General features: G+C 42.7%; 1 protein-coding gene and 1 long non-coding RNA gene across 7 annotated transcripts in view; one reads left to right on the top strand and one right to left on the bottom strand.

Moving 5' to 3' along the window:
- MSANTD2 (Myb/SANT DNA binding domain containing 2) overlaps positions 1-11963 on the top strand; it is a 30013-nt gene extending 18050 nt beyond the window's left edge. The window contains exons 2-5 of one of the 6 annotated variants that reach the window (XM_042238030.1): positions 520-609; positions 4503-4602; positions 6341-6401; positions 10428-11963. In XM_042238030.1, the coding sequence (XP_042093964.1) occupies positions 4527-4602; positions 6341-6401; positions 10428-11280 (990 nt within the window). In that variant the 5' untranslated portion in view covers positions 520-609; positions 4503-4526 and the 3' untranslated portion in view covers positions 11281-11963. Of the gene's footprint in view, positions 1-519; positions 4603-6340; positions 6402-10427 lie in introns of those variants that run through there. The other 5 variants (XM_042238028.1, XM_015103102.3, XM_042238029.1 and 2 more) reach the window with 5 other exon arrangements.
- Positions 819-16571, bottom strand: LOC114110097 (uncharacterized). The gene is made up of 4 exons (XR_003586448.2): positions 16476-16571; positions 12249-12313; positions 2193-2451; positions 819-1165 (listed from the first exon to the last, which is right to left on the bottom strand). It is a non-coding gene; the product is annotated as an uncharacterized LOC114110097 (long non-coding RNA).
- Positions 16572-16643: the final 72 nt, after the last annotated feature.

Raw genomic sequence — 16643 nt, 5'->3', positions numbered from 1 at the left:
ACTGTTATAACTAAGCTGTCCTCCCTGCAATTTGACTATTTTTTCATCTGACATCTTAGACTGATCATGCCAGTGTTTTCTAAACAAAACATTATATGGCGGTATGCCTTATCTCTATTCCTCCCTGTTATAGACCCTGTTCCAGTTACAGACAGTTCTGTTAGATCAGTGATTTTGTCATGGTGACGATTTTATGATTGTATGAAATGGGGCACGTTTTGAAAAAATGATGGAGCCAGTAGCAGAATTAGGTGGCGTATGCCCATGTAATTTTTTGAGCTTGCTTCCTGCTCTGCCATACCAGGGAGGAATTCTATTCTGCCCTCTTCCTGAAAGCCAAAGGGGAGTTGGAGGACACTGAAATAAAAAGAAGCCTTATTTTTTGACCCCCAGAGTAGCTTATATAATGTCAGGAAGGGCTTTGATGAAACCACTGGCCCTACTTAAAGATCTTATTTTCCAAGCCTTTCATTATTTTATTTGCCCTTTTCTGAACTCTGCAATTTCCCTCTCTTGTAGCTGGTTCGATGCCCAGAACTGAATGCTGTGTTCCAGCTGTGGCCTCACCGGTGCTGAATAGAGAGGAAGAGCCACCTCCATAGCTTACATGTGATTCCTCTGCTTATACAACCCAATACTGGATTTACTTACTTTGGCAAGATAGCTGCATCGTGCACTGTATTTAATGTTACGTGTACTGTAACCCTGGGTCTCTCTCTGCATTGCTGCCGTTAAACCCCCAATCCTGCCAATCTTAAAGCTCCTGCCTTTGTTTACCTGCCCCGCTCCCCACCCCCCAGACTCCCCTTACATTCATCCACAATGAATGTCATCTTTTATTCTCTCATTTCCTCTCACTGTAATCTTAAACTTTGGCAAAACCTTCCCTCTGTCTATGAATTGTCAGTTGTCAGCCATCTGATTTTTTCTTCATGCTTTGGTAATGGGACATCTCTTACTTCTCTCTGGTTCTTTTTCTTTTGGAGTCGCTGAACACTTGGCACGGTGGATTTATCATGCATTCACTTGGCAGTTCTTCTGAATCAGATACCTTTGGATTTCTCTGATCTGACCACTTGGTCAAGTTGTTTGAGTTCTTCTATCCAGGTTTTCTTGATTTCTATCCATGTGACTTAACTCAGGATATAGTATTATCTCATAACTCCTGGGGGAGACAATAATAGAGATTTACTATGGATGTTTCTAACTGTGAATAGAATAGTCTTTAATAATTTTAAGCAAATTCTTTTCTCTCTGAGGTCTTAATTTTTTGAAAAATGCTAGAGCCAAGTGACTCTAAATTTGTAAGGTGGGTGAGATAAAGGAAGAAAGGAAGGGAAACAAGGTTTCTGTGTAGAACAGGAAATGGTTCTCAAAGGGAGCTGAATTGAGGTTCTTGTTGGGCTTGGTACAGCTTTCCAAGATGGGAGGCAAGACTTCGTTTTTCCTTGATACCATAGCATTATCTAATCTAAGATGTACAGTAGATGTTCAGTTGGTTTATTGAGGACTGTTGACACAGACATGCAATCGCTTAATTTTGTGCTTTGGTTAATCATTTAGAGTGTGGAAAGTGTAACCTCTTCTGGTTTATTATGGATGATAAGAATTGGAAGGCCTCTGCATGTCCTTTCTGTCCATTTCTAAAGTCCCTCGAGCTTATCTAAATCCCAATGTTGTTAGAGTAGCAGTCAAGCTGATGTTTCTTGCTTTGTTTTCTATCTCAGTTGATACATGGCTATTTAAACAGCCTCTGGTTGGATCTGTGTTCTTCACTGAACCCAGAAGGTACCTCTTTTGTGTATTTATGTCTCCAGAGAGTTGGAAATCTTTTTAACATTGTTTCAATACATCAAATTCTCATCTTATGGATCTAGATGTCACCAAACATTTTTCATTCAGACGCCTAATAGATATTTTACCTTTCAGCATGTTACACTACTAAAGTGTATTTCAAAATTACACTGCAAAGTAAGAGGTGACAGGATCTGTTAGACTTTTTGGGGGGGATAGAATATAAAATATATCATCTGACTGTTCTTCCATATCTGGAACCCTTAAATACTGCTGGTTTGCTTATTCATACACAGAAGAAGTGAAATGTTAAGCTCTATTTGATGGTTTCAAAGAAAGTAAATCCTCTCTGTAGTTTCCCACCGAATGTAGTGTCAAAGATTGGTCGCTTTACTCACGCCTTGGTCACGTCTAAGTGTGGCACATTCCTTCAGAGGAGTGTTAATTTCACTCCCTGACTTCCGAAATGACCCTCAGTGGCAGATCCATCGGGGTTCTTTGTGTGAGGAGCGCCGTGCTCCAGGCAGCCAGCAAGTAGTGAGCACTGAGTGGTGTGGTTTCCATCTCCATTTATGGCCTTGAAAGGGTGAGAGGGACAAGGCTGGGACTCTCCATTTACGGTCCTTGAAGGAGCTGAAAAGTGCGGTTGGGGTGTTCCTGGAGGCAGAAAGTAGACATTGTGAGATAAAAATAAATTGGCAGGAGATGTTTGCAATTCAAATTCCAGTCCTGGCAAGGAGGGCAGAGGGTGCCGGGTAATGGGGTATAGAAAGTCACGTGAAGTCAGCTGGAGGCATTTGTCCCCTCCCATTTGAAGAGTTGCCTATGACACATTTCCCAGGTTCATTTCCGATTTGTTCCAGAAAGTTACGTGTTATGTACTTGTGAATATCCTTTACAAAGAGGAAGAAGAAACACTTTTAAAGAGTGTATGATCAGAAACCTCACTTCTTTAAGGCATCCTTTTGAGCACCAAAAGAAATCTCCAGAAAGGGAGAGTGAGGCAGGTGCTTTTGCAGGGGGTAGGCTGGCTGGTTTCAGGATGGACCACTCTTAATCGCTGCTCTGTGTCGGAGGAAGATCGTCATGTGTGTTTTGTGTTTATTATTCCCTTTGCCTGTCTGGATTTCTGGCCTCAAGGGAGAGATCTGCAGTGTTTGACAGAGTGTCTTCCAGTAGTTTGTCAACTGAGATTTAACAGTACTGAACTTTCGAGGAGGCTCCATGAAGATTTTTCAGAGTTGTTTGATTTTGGCGAGAGTAGGTGAGGTATTGGCTTATGGAAAGTCATCTCACATTCAATTTACAGAAATTTACAGTCTGGCTGACGTGTGTAAATTAAGTCTAAGGTAAGCTGCTTTGGCACAGTTGAGTTCAAAAGCATTTGGAGAAAAAGAGTCTTGTTTGCCGTGAAAATTCTCAAGAGTAAAACCCAGTAAAGTAGAAAGGAGATTAGAAGGAACAAAAGGAGGCAGAGATGGGACAGAGAATGAATATAATTAAACTAAATTTGGAACTGAGGCGAAAGGCCTGGGACTAAATCCTTGATTTATCTTTTGAAATATCATGTAAGCTAGCATAAGATATACCATTAAGGAAACTGGGTTAATTATCAGAAATATGCATTAGAAGACCATGAAGCAGGTTGAGGGGTTGTGCAAGGTAATAAAATTATACAGGTTTTATCTGTGGACTTGCATAAGGATATGTTATTCGCTGTGTACCATGAAGCAGAAAAAGGAGTGAAATAACACCCTTCTACCTCACTTTCTGTGACCCCACCCCAAAGAAACGATGGGCTTCGTTTGCTGGTGTTGGGCTGGCAGTTTGAGTTGGTAGAATAGGCTAGTATTATCATTGGCTAATTGTTAGATGTTGGTATTAGTGTCTTGTTGTTTCTTGATGATTAATGTTTGAGACTGAGCATCTGTAGGGTTATTGATTTGATCTCTTTTAAATTCGATTCTAGCAACTGCCCCAAAGACAGAGTGAGTTAGTAAGGAGTATGGACTATGTAAGTAATTTGTTTCACTAGCTAATTCGTTTAGGCAATTTACCCTATATTCCTTCTTAATCAAGAATAAGGAAGGGTACATTCTTTGCTTTGGGAAATTCTTCTTTCTGTCCTCCTTCCCCTCACTTTTTCCAAATTCTGGGCACAACAGCAGCTCTTTCTTTTCTGTGGCAGGTGTGCATCCTATTGGCTGGCTGGTATTTCTTGTTTTCTTTTTTTTTTTTTTCTTTATTCTTTTAAAATGGGGGTGGGGGTATAAAAATATGTGTATGGGATACATGCAATAATGTTGTAATGTTTCTTGTTGTTTAATGGATAATTAATTGCAAAATAATTGTTTAAATTATAACATGTTTGAGTAAATGCTAAATTAGTCATTTTTTTTCTAATATAATAATGAATTTAAAATCTAGCATTCCTGTAACAATGTGTCTGTGTTTGTCTGTCCGTGTCTGTCTAATAGTAATTAATATCTGTGGTCCGTACCTGGAAGAGGAAGTTCAGCTTTAAAGGAATAACAAAAGACTTTGTGTCTTAGACCCTTCGCAGGTGTTACAGTCGGGTGAAAGAACATGGTGTTGGGAAAAGAAAGAGCAGTTACACATTTGAACAGTTGGAACAGGTGTTTGGTCAGGGAGGATGGGATGCTCAGCCCTGCCAGCCTGTACTTATTAACAGTAGTGGCTTGTACCAGGAGCTGGAGTCAGATGGCAGCACTATGGAGGAGTATTCACAGGAGGACTGGGGAAACCACAGTCAGGATCTCCACGGCTACCCCACAGATCAGGAATTGGGTAAGAAAGCCAGTGTCTGTGATACTTGCAGTGTGTATGTGTGTGTGTCTGTACATATCTTCACTTGTGCTCAGGTGTTTCATATCTGTAACACCTTTTTTTTTTTTTTACCATTCCCATTGGTAGCACAACACATAGAGCCAGTGTCTGTTTGGGGCAATTTGGGTATCCTTCAGTTAGCCTTAAACTGCCCGCTGGGGCTTGGTGCCTTGAGTTCCACAAAGTCCCTAAAGGCACACAAGAATTCTTAATTCTGGGCTGCACAGGGAAGCTCAGTGACAGGCTATGCAGTTAAAAATATCCTGCACCTCTTTGTTCTAAGGTGACTGCTAAGAGTATTGACTCCTGGCTCAACTCCCAGTATAGATATAACTGTCATTTCCTTCTTTTATCCCCAAAACTTTCCTCCACCCCTGTTTGTAATTTGCCAAAGGTCCCTTTCCAGGCTTCAGTCTAAACCATAAATGAAGGAAAGCCTTGGTTTGAAAGGAGCTGATAATTGAACTTCATCAGGGATCATACTCCTTCCGACTTCATAAAGGCTCCCATCCCAACAATAGCTGGAATGATTTATTCAGTATCTTTACATTAAAAATGGAAAATAGAACTCTTGGCCATGAAATGTAAATTTGTATGGACTAATTAAGAGGGGGTGTGTGTGTGTGTGTGTGTGTGTATATATATATATATATATATATATATGTAGTTGGGTTGTTTTGTTTTTTGCAATAAATGTTCTGGTTTTAGTTTTCATAATTTGCCAGTGCTAATCAAGTGTCTGCTGCAGGCTTTGTACATTCATAGCAAGTTGTGTAATGAGTGCTCACTTGTAAGTGAATGTTCTTACTCTCTAGTGAAGCGCTCGGGCAGCCCCCAGGAAGGATAAGTAGAATTGGCTCTATAAATGTGCCTCCCTAGCTTAAGACAAAAGTCCACGGGCACTGTTTTACAGATCCTCCTATGACAAAGAAATGCTAATTCAAAAGAAAAAGGATTAAATACTAATATTGAGTTGGCCAAAACATGCATTTGGATTATTTCATAAAATGGTGTGGAAAACCTGAAAGAACTTTTTGACCAACCCACTATTTCTTTCAAATGCTGTTCCTAAAAAAAAAAAAATCTTAAATATTAAAAGAGAGGAGTAAAGAAAGTGGTTATAAAACTGTAAGACTGACACTATGTAAGAGAATTGATTACTGGAAGGAAAAAAGGGCAGATGCTAAGTGATCACTGCCTCTTAATTTCAAAACAGTTCTAAGATCTAAATTACTTTGGCATCCTATAACTCTGGTTTTGCTGGAGAGAGTTAAGCCACTCAAACCTTTGGGACAAAAATAACATGTAGAGCATATTGATCCTAATATTGGGCTGGGGGAGAATAATTGCTCTATAAAACCTACATAGAAAATCTAAATAAAACAATTATTTTCATTCTCATTCCTTTAAAAATCATGTTTGCCATGAAATTAAGCTTTAAGCTCCTAGCTAGAAATCCACTAGTGACCTTGAAGAACTTTATACTCATAGAGCTGGTTTCTGATCTTGTATATAAATGTATGCATCTCATTATATATGAGTTAAATCTATAAATCTGGCATTGGACCGTGTTTGACACTAGAATTAAGTTCTCGCATTGGAAAGTATGGAACAAACAGTAAACTTACAGCTACTCATCTACATAAATACATGTCACCACTTAGGAAAATATAATGTTTGCAAAACCTCTGTTTTTCAGATGAAATACCTGTCACAAAGAGAACATTAAAAATAAAACAAGAGTCTTCTGAAGAAGCACAGTAAGTAGATGTTCCCCCTTTCTAAAAAGTGTAAATACCTAAGTTTAATGACAAAAGTCTTGCTGTAATTAGACGTGCTATGGAAGTTAGGGGTTTCTCTGGTGGCTCAGATAGTAAAGAACCTGCCATGCCACTGAGGGAGCATGTCTCGTTGTTCTTCATCTTAGCCTAAGTTTTCCAGTGGTTAATCCAAAAATGCTGAGAATTTTGTATATGACAAGAAGAAATAGATACATGAAAATAAGTGTGTCTGTGGTATTTGTGTGGATATGGCATTTGGATGTTTAAATATGATACAGAGATGAAGTGCAGGGCCCAGAGATTGTCTGGGGTTAAGTGAAATGATAGGAGGGCCAGAGGAACACTTAAATTATAGCTGTCCCCAACCTTTTTGGCACCAGGGACCAGTCTTGTGGAAGACAATTTTTCCACTGACCAGGATGTATGGGATGGTTTTGGGGTGATTCAAGCACATTACATTTACTGTGCACTTTATTTCTACTATTATTACATCAGCTCCACCTCACATCATCAGGCATTAGCTCCCAGAAGTTAGGGACCCCAGGTTATAATATTCCAATTTGGGAATCAAAAAGTAAATTCTTAGGAACTACAGGGTAGGCCAACTAATGTAACTGGAGATGAACTCAAGCTTCACAGAATTGGTGTCACCAGTCTCAGACCCCCCTGAACTTTTCCTAGTTGGAACTTCAGAAATACAGCAGACAGTTCTCAGGAACTGTTTAAATAACTGGGTCTAGTTCTCGCTGTGTTCCACAGCTGTCAAAAGCTGGTCTGAGGCTTAAGCCCAGGGAACTTCCAGGCTGAGATCAGATCAGTGGGGCAGGAAACTGGCAGACTCTGCAGAGATGTCCAGCATGGCTGTTTCTCCAGGATTCAGCCCATAGGGTGAGTGGGTCCTAAGAGGCGACTCATTTCCCAGCCTACCAGTTTCCTAAGAACTGTTCCTTATTGCTGACTTAGGGCTGTGACAGTGCCAAATATGACAACTTCATTTGGGCACTGGATTTTTTCACTCTTAAGTTCAGGTGGAACTAACTGATACATTCTTTTACACCAGTCAATTACACCATCCTTCACCCATGAAGAAGAGTCACCCCTTATTTATCAAATACCTACTGTATGTCAGGCATTGGGATACGGCAGTGAACAGAACAGACAAAAGTCTCTGGCCTCCATCCCACCTCCTTAGCCCAGTCTTCGTTGAGATCAGGACAATATTTTAAGAGAGGACAAGGAGGAATGGTAGCCTTGAACAGTGATTTCTTTTTTACAGCATCGACTCATGCAGAAACATGGTCCTCTATCTTAGCCTCACAGACACCACATCCTCAACATTAGCAAAGTGACCGAGTGCCTTTGTGCACTCTGAGAAGAGGAACAGTCCCCAGAAATGCAGTGATTTCATCTGCATGGCCACCAAAGTACTTGAGTAGCTTTCTAGACAAACTGAAGTGCAGAGGGTGAGTCCAGGACAGTCACTGGACCAAGAAAACTGATAACAAAACATTCACTCTTTGTCATCTTGGAAAGAAAGTAAAGGAAAGTAAGAGAGAATGGCTATGTGGAAGATCCCCTAGTTTGTTCCAAAAGCTCTTCTAGAAGATTCGAGAGTATAAGAGGAAAGTGTACAGTCTGTCTTCTACCAAGAAGCTGTTCACAAACCACCATTACCCCCTCTTTTCTTGCCTGTGTTTAATTATATGTGAGTGTGGTAGTTGAGTATTTTTGCGATTGATGTAGAGTGTGATTATTTGCTGCCAAGTTACCCTTTAACAAACTTCAGTCTTCCGATATCAGAGTTGTGCCCTGAGAAACAAATATCCTCATATTTATATAAGTCATTATGAGTGTCAGTTGGAATTACTTGAATTAAGCAGCATTTGAAACAAGAATTTCCCTGCACTTTGTCTTATTCTGTTAACTGTCCAAATCAAAATTGAAATAATTTTCATGCTTTTGCTTCCCTTTATAAAAATACATTTTAGGACGATCTCAATTCATTATCTGGAATTTTTCTCTCTTAAAACGGAAGCTTAGTAATGGGGCTTTTCCATCTGAATTTTCAGATCTTAATTCTGTGCTAAACTGTTCTTTTAAATTTGGGAGTAGTAATGTATTTTAGACAAATAGAGGAAAATATCCTTTTCTCATGTTTTTGAATCAGATCAGTTCAGTTGCTCAGTCGTGTCCAACTCTTTGCGACCCCCATGGACTGCAGCACACCAGGCTTCCCTGTCCATCACTAGCTCCCGGAGCTTACTCAAACTCATGTCCATTGCGTCGGTGATGCCATCTAACCATCTCATCCTCTGTCATCCCCTTCTCCTCCTCCCTTCAATCTTTCCCAGCATCAGGGTCTTTTCCGATGAGCTGGTTCTTCACGTCAGGTGGCCAAAGTATTGGAGTTTCACCTTCAGCATCAGTCCTTCCAATGAACACTCAGGCCTGATCTCCTTTAGGATGGACTGGTTGGATCTCCTTGCAGTCCAAGGGACTCTCAAGAGTCTTCTCCAACACCACAGTTCGAAAGCATCAATTCTTCAGTGCTTAGCTTTCTTTATAGTCCAACTCTCACATCCATACATGACTGCTGGAAAAACCATAGCTTTGACTAGATGGACCTTTGTTGGTAATGTAATGTCTCTGCTGTTTAATATGCTGTCTAGGTTGGTCATAGCTTTTCTTTCAAGCAGCAAGTATCTTTTAATTTCATGGCTGCAGTCACCGTCTGCAGTGATTTTGGAGACCAAAAAAATAGAGTCTGTCACTGTTTCCATTGTTTCCCCATCTATTTCCCATGAAGTGATGGGACCAGATGCCATGATCTTAGTTTTCTGAATGTTGAGCTTTAAGCCAACTTTTTCACTCTCCTCTTTCACTTTCATCAAGAGGCTCTTTAGTTCTTCTTCACTTTCTGCCATAAGGGTGGTGTCATCTGCATATCTGAGATTATTGGTATTTCTCCCAGAAATCTTAATTCCAGCTTGTGCTTCATCCAGCCTGGCATTTCTCATGATGTACTCTGCATATAAGTTAAATAAGCAGGGTGATAATATGCAGCGTTGACGTATTCCTTTCCCTATTTGGAACCAGTCTGTAGTTCTGTGTCCAGTTCTAACTGTTGCTTCTTGACCTGCATACAGATTTCTCAGGAGGCAGCTCAGGTGGTCTGGTGTTTCCATCCCTTGAAGAATTTTCTACAGTTTGTTGTGATGCACACGGTCAAAGGCTTTGGCATAGTCAATAATGCAAATGTAGATGTTTTTCTGGAACTCTCTTGCTTTTTTGATGATGCAGTGGATGTTGGCAATTTGATCTGTGGTTCCTCTGGCTTTTCTAAATCCAGCTTGAACATCGGAAGTTCATGGTTCACATACTGCTGAAGCCTGGTTTGGAAAATTCAGATCAATAGTCGTAATCAATTTCATGTTTTCCTATGGCCAGCATGTATGGGTCAGACTTCCTTAACTTCCAGAATTTCCGAGTTAGAAATTAATCTGTTCATTCTTTTAAGTGATTCTGTTTACCTTTCTGAATGCAGCATTCTTCACCTACTTTTGATAGGTCCGAAGGCGATCATATGTACTATTATATACATACACACTATTATATACATACACACATTATTCTTGAGTTTCTGAAATCCTAGGGTCTTATGTGTCAATAGTTACTAAGTGTAATACAACTAGACTATAGAATAATGGAAAGCAGTTTATCACTGGTTCTAGAAACTTCATCGGGGTAAGCATGCCTCAGATTTTAATACTATGATTATCTGGACCTGCACAGTCCAATATGGTAGCCACTAGCCATCTGTGGCGATTTAAATGTAAGTTTTAGCTAATTAAGAACTTAATACCTCACTCACAGTAGCCACATTTCTGTGCAATGGCTAACATACTGGACAGCACAGACATAGAACATTTCCACCATTGCAGAAAGTTCTGTTGGACAGTGCTCATCTAGACACCTGAGGAATCTGACTTTTATCTCTCTTTCTAGGAAAAGAGACATCATGCAGAATATTGTACAAATTTTGGAATCAGTACAGTTGAAATGGGAACTGTTTCAGAGCTGGACAGACTTTTCAAGGCTTCACCTTTCTAATAAACTGGCCATTTTTGGAATCGGTTACAACACCCGTTGGAAAGAGGACATCCGTTACCATTACGCTGAAATCAGCTCCCAGGTGCCCCTTGGCAAGCGACTCCGGGAGTACTTCAATTCTGAGAAGCCCGAGGGCCGGATCATCATGACCCGAGTGCAGAAAATGAACTGGAAGAATGTATACTACAAATTTCTGGAGATCACTATCAGCGAAGCTAGGTGCCTGGAGCTGCACATGGAAATTGACTGGATCCCCATCGCCCACTCCAAACCAACTGGTGGGAATGTGGTTCAGTATTTATTGCCAGGAGGCATTCCCAAAAGCCCCGGTCTCTATGCCATTGGCTACGAGGAGTGTATTGAGAGGCCTCCCTCCCCCCATGTGGAGCGACGTACCCTGGACCCCGGAAAGGAGGGCCGGGTTGACTTGGAAACCCTTTCAGCACAAGCCTCACTGCAGGTGGAGATAGAACCCACTCGAATTATCTATTGCTACCTCGGAATCGCTGAGGTCAGGACTCTGCAGCAATGCTTGTTTTTACATTTCCAAGCAAATACCAAAACCTTCAGCAAGGATTGGGTTGGTATAAATGGGTTTTTGTCTCAGAACTGTATTGTGGATCCCGGTGTGTCCCCCAAATCCATCTACATCAAATTTGTAGAAGTTGAGAGGGATTTTCTTTCTGCTGGCTCGTTAGTTGAGTGCCTGGAAAAAGCCATCGGGTACCCCTTAAAATATAACAACTGAATGTCATCCTTCATAAGGATCTGGGCTCTTACCTCTCTCTTCTCTACCCCTGTCCCGTGACCCAGACTGTCCCTCATCCAGATGCTGCCATCGACTCTTCATGGAAACTCTTTCCACGATCAGGCCAGTACAACTAAGAAACCATAGTAGACCTTGGGCAGAGAACACAGACCTCACCTGAAAAATGCTCATTTTGAGCAAACAAGCTACACAGCGGACTTGCGTGGTGGGTCAGCTGTTTCTTTTTTAAAAACAACAAAAAAACAATTTTTAAATGAATTTTAGAGCCCTAATGTAAACAAATGTAGGTACATTCCATATTGGACAAAACTTATACTTTGAGTTTCATATGAAATTGAAAAATTGTATTTTTTTCACGATGTTTCATTTTTACACATCTCTATGTCTCTATATAAGTATTATTTACAACCTTGAATAAATAAGCAATAGATAATGGCAAGTAAAATCTTGAGTCACAGTGAATAAGACTGTTTTTCAATATTACCCTTTAGCTACTATTGTATATAATTTAGAGTTTCACTTTTTTTCACCAACCAAGTGTTTTGCTATTCCCAATCAGTGTTGCCTGCAAAGCCCTCTGTTTCTGTGATGTACCAATTTTTGGTTGTGTTACCATTTAAAACTTAAAAAAAAAAAAAAAAATTAAAGGAATTCCTGGCCTCTTGGCGTTGTAGTAGTGGAGCTTTTTGTAGCAGAGTGTGGTCTCACTGGCAGTGGGACTGTTCTCTGACTTTACTGCAAGGGATGAACAAAACAGAGCAGGGTAGTGGCTTCACTTCTTTACTCATCTTCACTCTCTACACCCCACTGGCCAATGTCATTATCTGTTTTCAGAGCCCCAAAGGTCACTGGGACATTTCGTTTTGTGCTACTTTTTAAAAAGCTACAAAAGGATATTCCTTTTGGCCCTCGGTACATAATATTTGCAAGAGACTTTCATTCCTCACCTTTATACTGAGTAATCAGGGGCAGCTGTCTCAAGAGCACGGGTGGAGGACTGACATCGTACTGCCTAGAAAAGGAGAGAAGATCTAAGAGAAATGTCCAAACAAAGATTTTAAGTGGTCCGTAGGATAGGAAATGGTAAAGTGGTGATTCATTAGGAGGGTAGCTGTCATGTTCAGATCTTTCAGAGATGTCTGTGCACTCCACATAGAGGTTAGTACTCAGCTAAGAACTAGCTTACCAGTAGTGTTGTGAAGGGATACTTTAGTCTCTAGGCAGGGATTTGTTAGATTTATTTGCCTTTAATGAGTCCCCCAACATCTCTCAGGTTTTCTACTTTAAGTGGTCTACATGTCCAAGTAGTAGCTATAATTCTCCCCATTTTTCTTGAAGATAAACTTGCATATTGATTTTTTAAAAAAGTTTATTTCTTGTAGCCTGAGTGGCCTTATATTTTTCTCATTCTGATTGTGAAACTTGCTCAGTCGTGTCCAAGTCTTTGTGACCCCTGTTGGCTATACAAACCATGGAATTCTCCTGGCCAGAATACTGGAGTAGGTAGCCGTTCCTTTCTCCAGGGGATCTGCCCAACCCAGGGATCAAACCCAGGTCTCCCACACTGCAGATGTATTCTTTACCAACTGAGCCACCTGGGAAGCCCTCATTCTGGTTGGTCAGTGCTTATTTATTTGTCTAATGAGAGCTTATGATCAATGAGATGACTCTTATTAATGTCATTTGAGGCTAGCTTTATGGAGTTGACTGTTTCCTGACATGAGATGCTAAAGTGGGTGCTAGTTCAGGGAGTGTATAAATAGTCTGGAATGTTTGACTGCAGCACATCTTGCCGGGCACAGGCTGTAGGAATGGGCCTTAGGAAATTCTCATGAGTTAGCTCTTCTTTGGAACTTGGAATTATTATCCTGAAGACCAAGGCTACATTAACCATTTTGAAGCAATGACCTCATAATATCAGTGCCAAGTGCTGCAGGAAAAAGCATTATTGCCAGGAGTAGTACATGGCATTCCCCAAACTGCCACTGGTCAACCCTAAAACTAACACATTTTCTCCCCATCCCAATTCTCACTGCTGTTGGTTACTTAGCAGGGGCAGAACATTTGGGAACATTTAGAGAGGATGTTTGAGATCTACCTACTGTTACTGAGAATAGGGCACTGCTAGACAACTATGAGCAGCATGGAGAATATGGCAAAGACTGATCGTGTTTGTGTTTTCACCATGTGGCTTGGGATGGATGAGGAGTTGGGGCAAGAGGACAAAGCTGAGCATTGGGAAATGGAGACTTGAAAGTACCTTGCTGATTCTGAATATCTATTCTTTTTGGCTGGAACAATCCAGAAAAAGGGATAGCCGGGTGTCACATAACTATGAGTTTTCCTAAAAACAAAAAGTGGACTATTTAGACCTTAATGAAGCCTTATAACTGATTCCAGGGGAATGGAGACACTACATTCAAATATAAAAATCAGCATTAAAAATAAAGTACTGTAGAGACTTTCCAGGTGGTCCAGGGTTTAAGATTTTGTCTTCCAATGCAGGGGATGTGGGTTTGATCCTTGGTGGGGGAGCTAAGGTCTCACATGCTTTGGGGCCAAAAAAAATCAAAATAGAAGCAATACTGTAACAAATTCAATAAAGACAAAATGGTCCACATTAAAAAAAAATCTTAAAATACTGAAGGGGTAAAAGATGATGTATGACTGGGAGAAACACTGCTGCTGCTACTGCTGCTGCTAAGTCGCTTCGGTCGTGTCCGACTCTGTGCGACCTCGTAGATGGCAGCCCACCAGGTTCCCCCGTCCCTGGGATTCTCCAGGCAAGAACGCTAGAGTGGGTTGCCATTTCCTTCTCCAGTGCATGAAAGTGAAAAGTGAAAGTGAAGTTGCTCAGTTGTGTCCAACTCTTCACGACCCCATGGATTGCAGCCTACCAGGCTCCTCCATCCATGGGATTTTCAAGGCAAGAGTACTGGAGTGGAGTGCCATCGCCTTCTCTGGGGAGAAACACTAGTGAACTGCAAATCTCTTTAACATACAAACTTAGCTCATGCAGATAACCTGTTGTGCAAGCAGCTCCCAGATCACTCAGATCATCTAATATTCCCATTTTACACAAGGGTAAAGAGAAATATTCACCCCAAATTACTGCATCTCAGCAAAAACTTTCAGGAAGCAATAGAACTGCTCTGCTAACTTCTACACTTGACCCCCTCAGGGTCAGCAGGAAAAAAAAAAAAGTGGTTGGAATAGGAGATAGTTTAGAAAATTCTTCTATTGGGTGAGAACAGTGAAAGAGTCCTGAAAGCACTGTTTCTGTGTCACTTGGAGAGAGTTGCTGCCTACGAATCTTTATTTGTATTTTTACCTCTTTTTTTCCCTTAAACTTTTAATTGAAACAATTTGAGATTTATAAAATACTGTAAAAAGAGTACAAAGTATTCCCCTATATATTCACTTGTTCCCATAATATTAATATTCTTGCCTGCAACAGTGATTACTGTGGTGGTTACCAGGCAAGTAATATTTGTGTCTTTACTTCTGATGTAAATTACTTGGGGTGCAAATTCTGAAAAGTTGGCTACTGAGAGTGAATGTTGAGGTTCTAGGTTATGTAGCACTTGATTACAGCCTATAATCAGATGCTTTAGTGCACCTGAGACAACCAAGAGCTCACTGCTCTTCTTAGAAGGGGTAACCTAGCCTGACCTGGAAGCAAAGGAGGGATGCTTATCAAAGGTGCTTTGCAATGAAGACTAAAGTTAAAAAAATGACTGTGATAGACTAGAAAAACCCAACCAACAGCACCCCACCATACACACACATAAGACGTAGTCGACAGTTTCAAGCCTGTAGCCCTGCATAAAGGTATGAGACCAGCAGTTACCTATTACTGCTCCCTTTGCAGTCACTAAGCTGCCGAGCACTAGATTCCAGGGATTGCATGAGCAGTCTAGTGTTTGCATGGCCGCTTCTCAACGCCACTGCATGGCAGGTATTTAAAGAGCAGTCACGCAGGTCATACGAGGAAGAAGGAGCTGAGAGGGTCAGTGGGGCACCGTGTATTCAAAACAAAACCTTGGAGAGCGCTGGCTCAAAGACCACACTGAGAACCATGTGGAGTAAATGAAATCCAGGAGACCTGGCATCTTTTCTGCCCAGTCGACTATCACCTGTAGCAGGCAGCGCCAGGGATTCGTTGTTATGGTTTCTGTCCTCGGTGACCTTAACTCGGTGGTTGAGCTGTGCCCGGACCTTTGAAGCATCTTTATTTTGGTTGTCCGACAGAAGCCAGAACAGGTGCGCGCCCTTCTCTAAGAGAACTGCGGCCGCCAGAGGGTGCAGAGGAGCTTTTGACCGACCAGCGTGGGGAAGTGGGGGCGGGGTGGGGTGGGGGAGGGACGGTTAAATTAAATTTCACTAGAACATGATCTAGTCCGGGGAATTAAAAGATCAGAACGCGCCGGGGGCGGGATGGGAGGCAGCGAAGACATGGGCAGAAATAAACCGAGGGACTCAGTCCAGTCTACCTTCCCGCAGCTGCCTCCTCCTCCCCGGTCTGCCTAAGGCTTTTCAGAGTTGAGAGGGAGAACCTGGCTCCTTTCTCCTGTTTCCCGCTCAGAACCTGGGGTTCCTTGTGCCAATCGTTTCCCTGCTTGGGTTTGCGGCACAAGCTCCGAGTGACCCTCGGGTCTGCCTTTTAGGGAGGCTCGGGGAACCTGCGGAGAGGTCCGATCTCCGCCCGCAGGTCCTCGCATCCTGCCCCGCAGCCTAGGGATCCCGCGGCACCTGCAGGGATGGGCAGGGGCGGCCGCGGCCGCATCCTTTGGCCGTTCTCCCGGCCGGCTCCCGCGGCCAGCCCGCCGCTGGCCTTGGAAAACTGGTCGTTTCAGGCAGCAGAACCGGGCCCGCGTGGCCGGCGCTCTGGCCCCTTCCTGCCGCCCCGACCCCCACACTGCGAGCCCCAGTGGCCCAGGGGACGCGCGGCTGAGGACGCTGTACCCGCAAGCTCCCCCAGTCGGTTGGTGGGCCGGGACCTCCGGACGCTTAGGGTGGCCCCTGGACGTCGGACAGTCCCCAAACCTCCCTTCCTTCCTGGCCCTCCTTCCTAGCCCACGCAGCGGACGAGGAAGGGTATGGCGTGGTCTGAGAGGTCAGGACCCTCTCCTCTGCCCTGGACCTCCGCCGGCTGCGAGCGCCCCACGACTCACCCGACCCCACCCTGCGTCCTGACTGGGTGGAGGCCGCGGGATCCGGCCGTCGGAGCGCGAGGATCGCCCCCCTGCTGCGGGTCACCCTGGAGCCCCGCCCGGGAGGACGGCGACCTCTCCGCCCCCTCGAGTGCCCCGCCCCCCAGTCCCTGGCGGTCCCCACCCCGC

This window comes from Ovis aries, chromosome 21 (genome assembly GCF_016772045.2).
Source record: "Ovis aries strain OAR_USU_Benz2616 breed Rambouillet chromosome 21, ARS-UI_Ramb_v3.0, whole genome shotgun sequence".
Lineage (NCBI taxonomy): Eukaryota > Metazoa > Chordata > Mammalia > Artiodactyla > Bovidae > Ovis > Ovis aries.
Note: the sequence above shows the minus strand (reverse complement) of the source record. Positions and strands in the feature narration are given on the sequence as shown.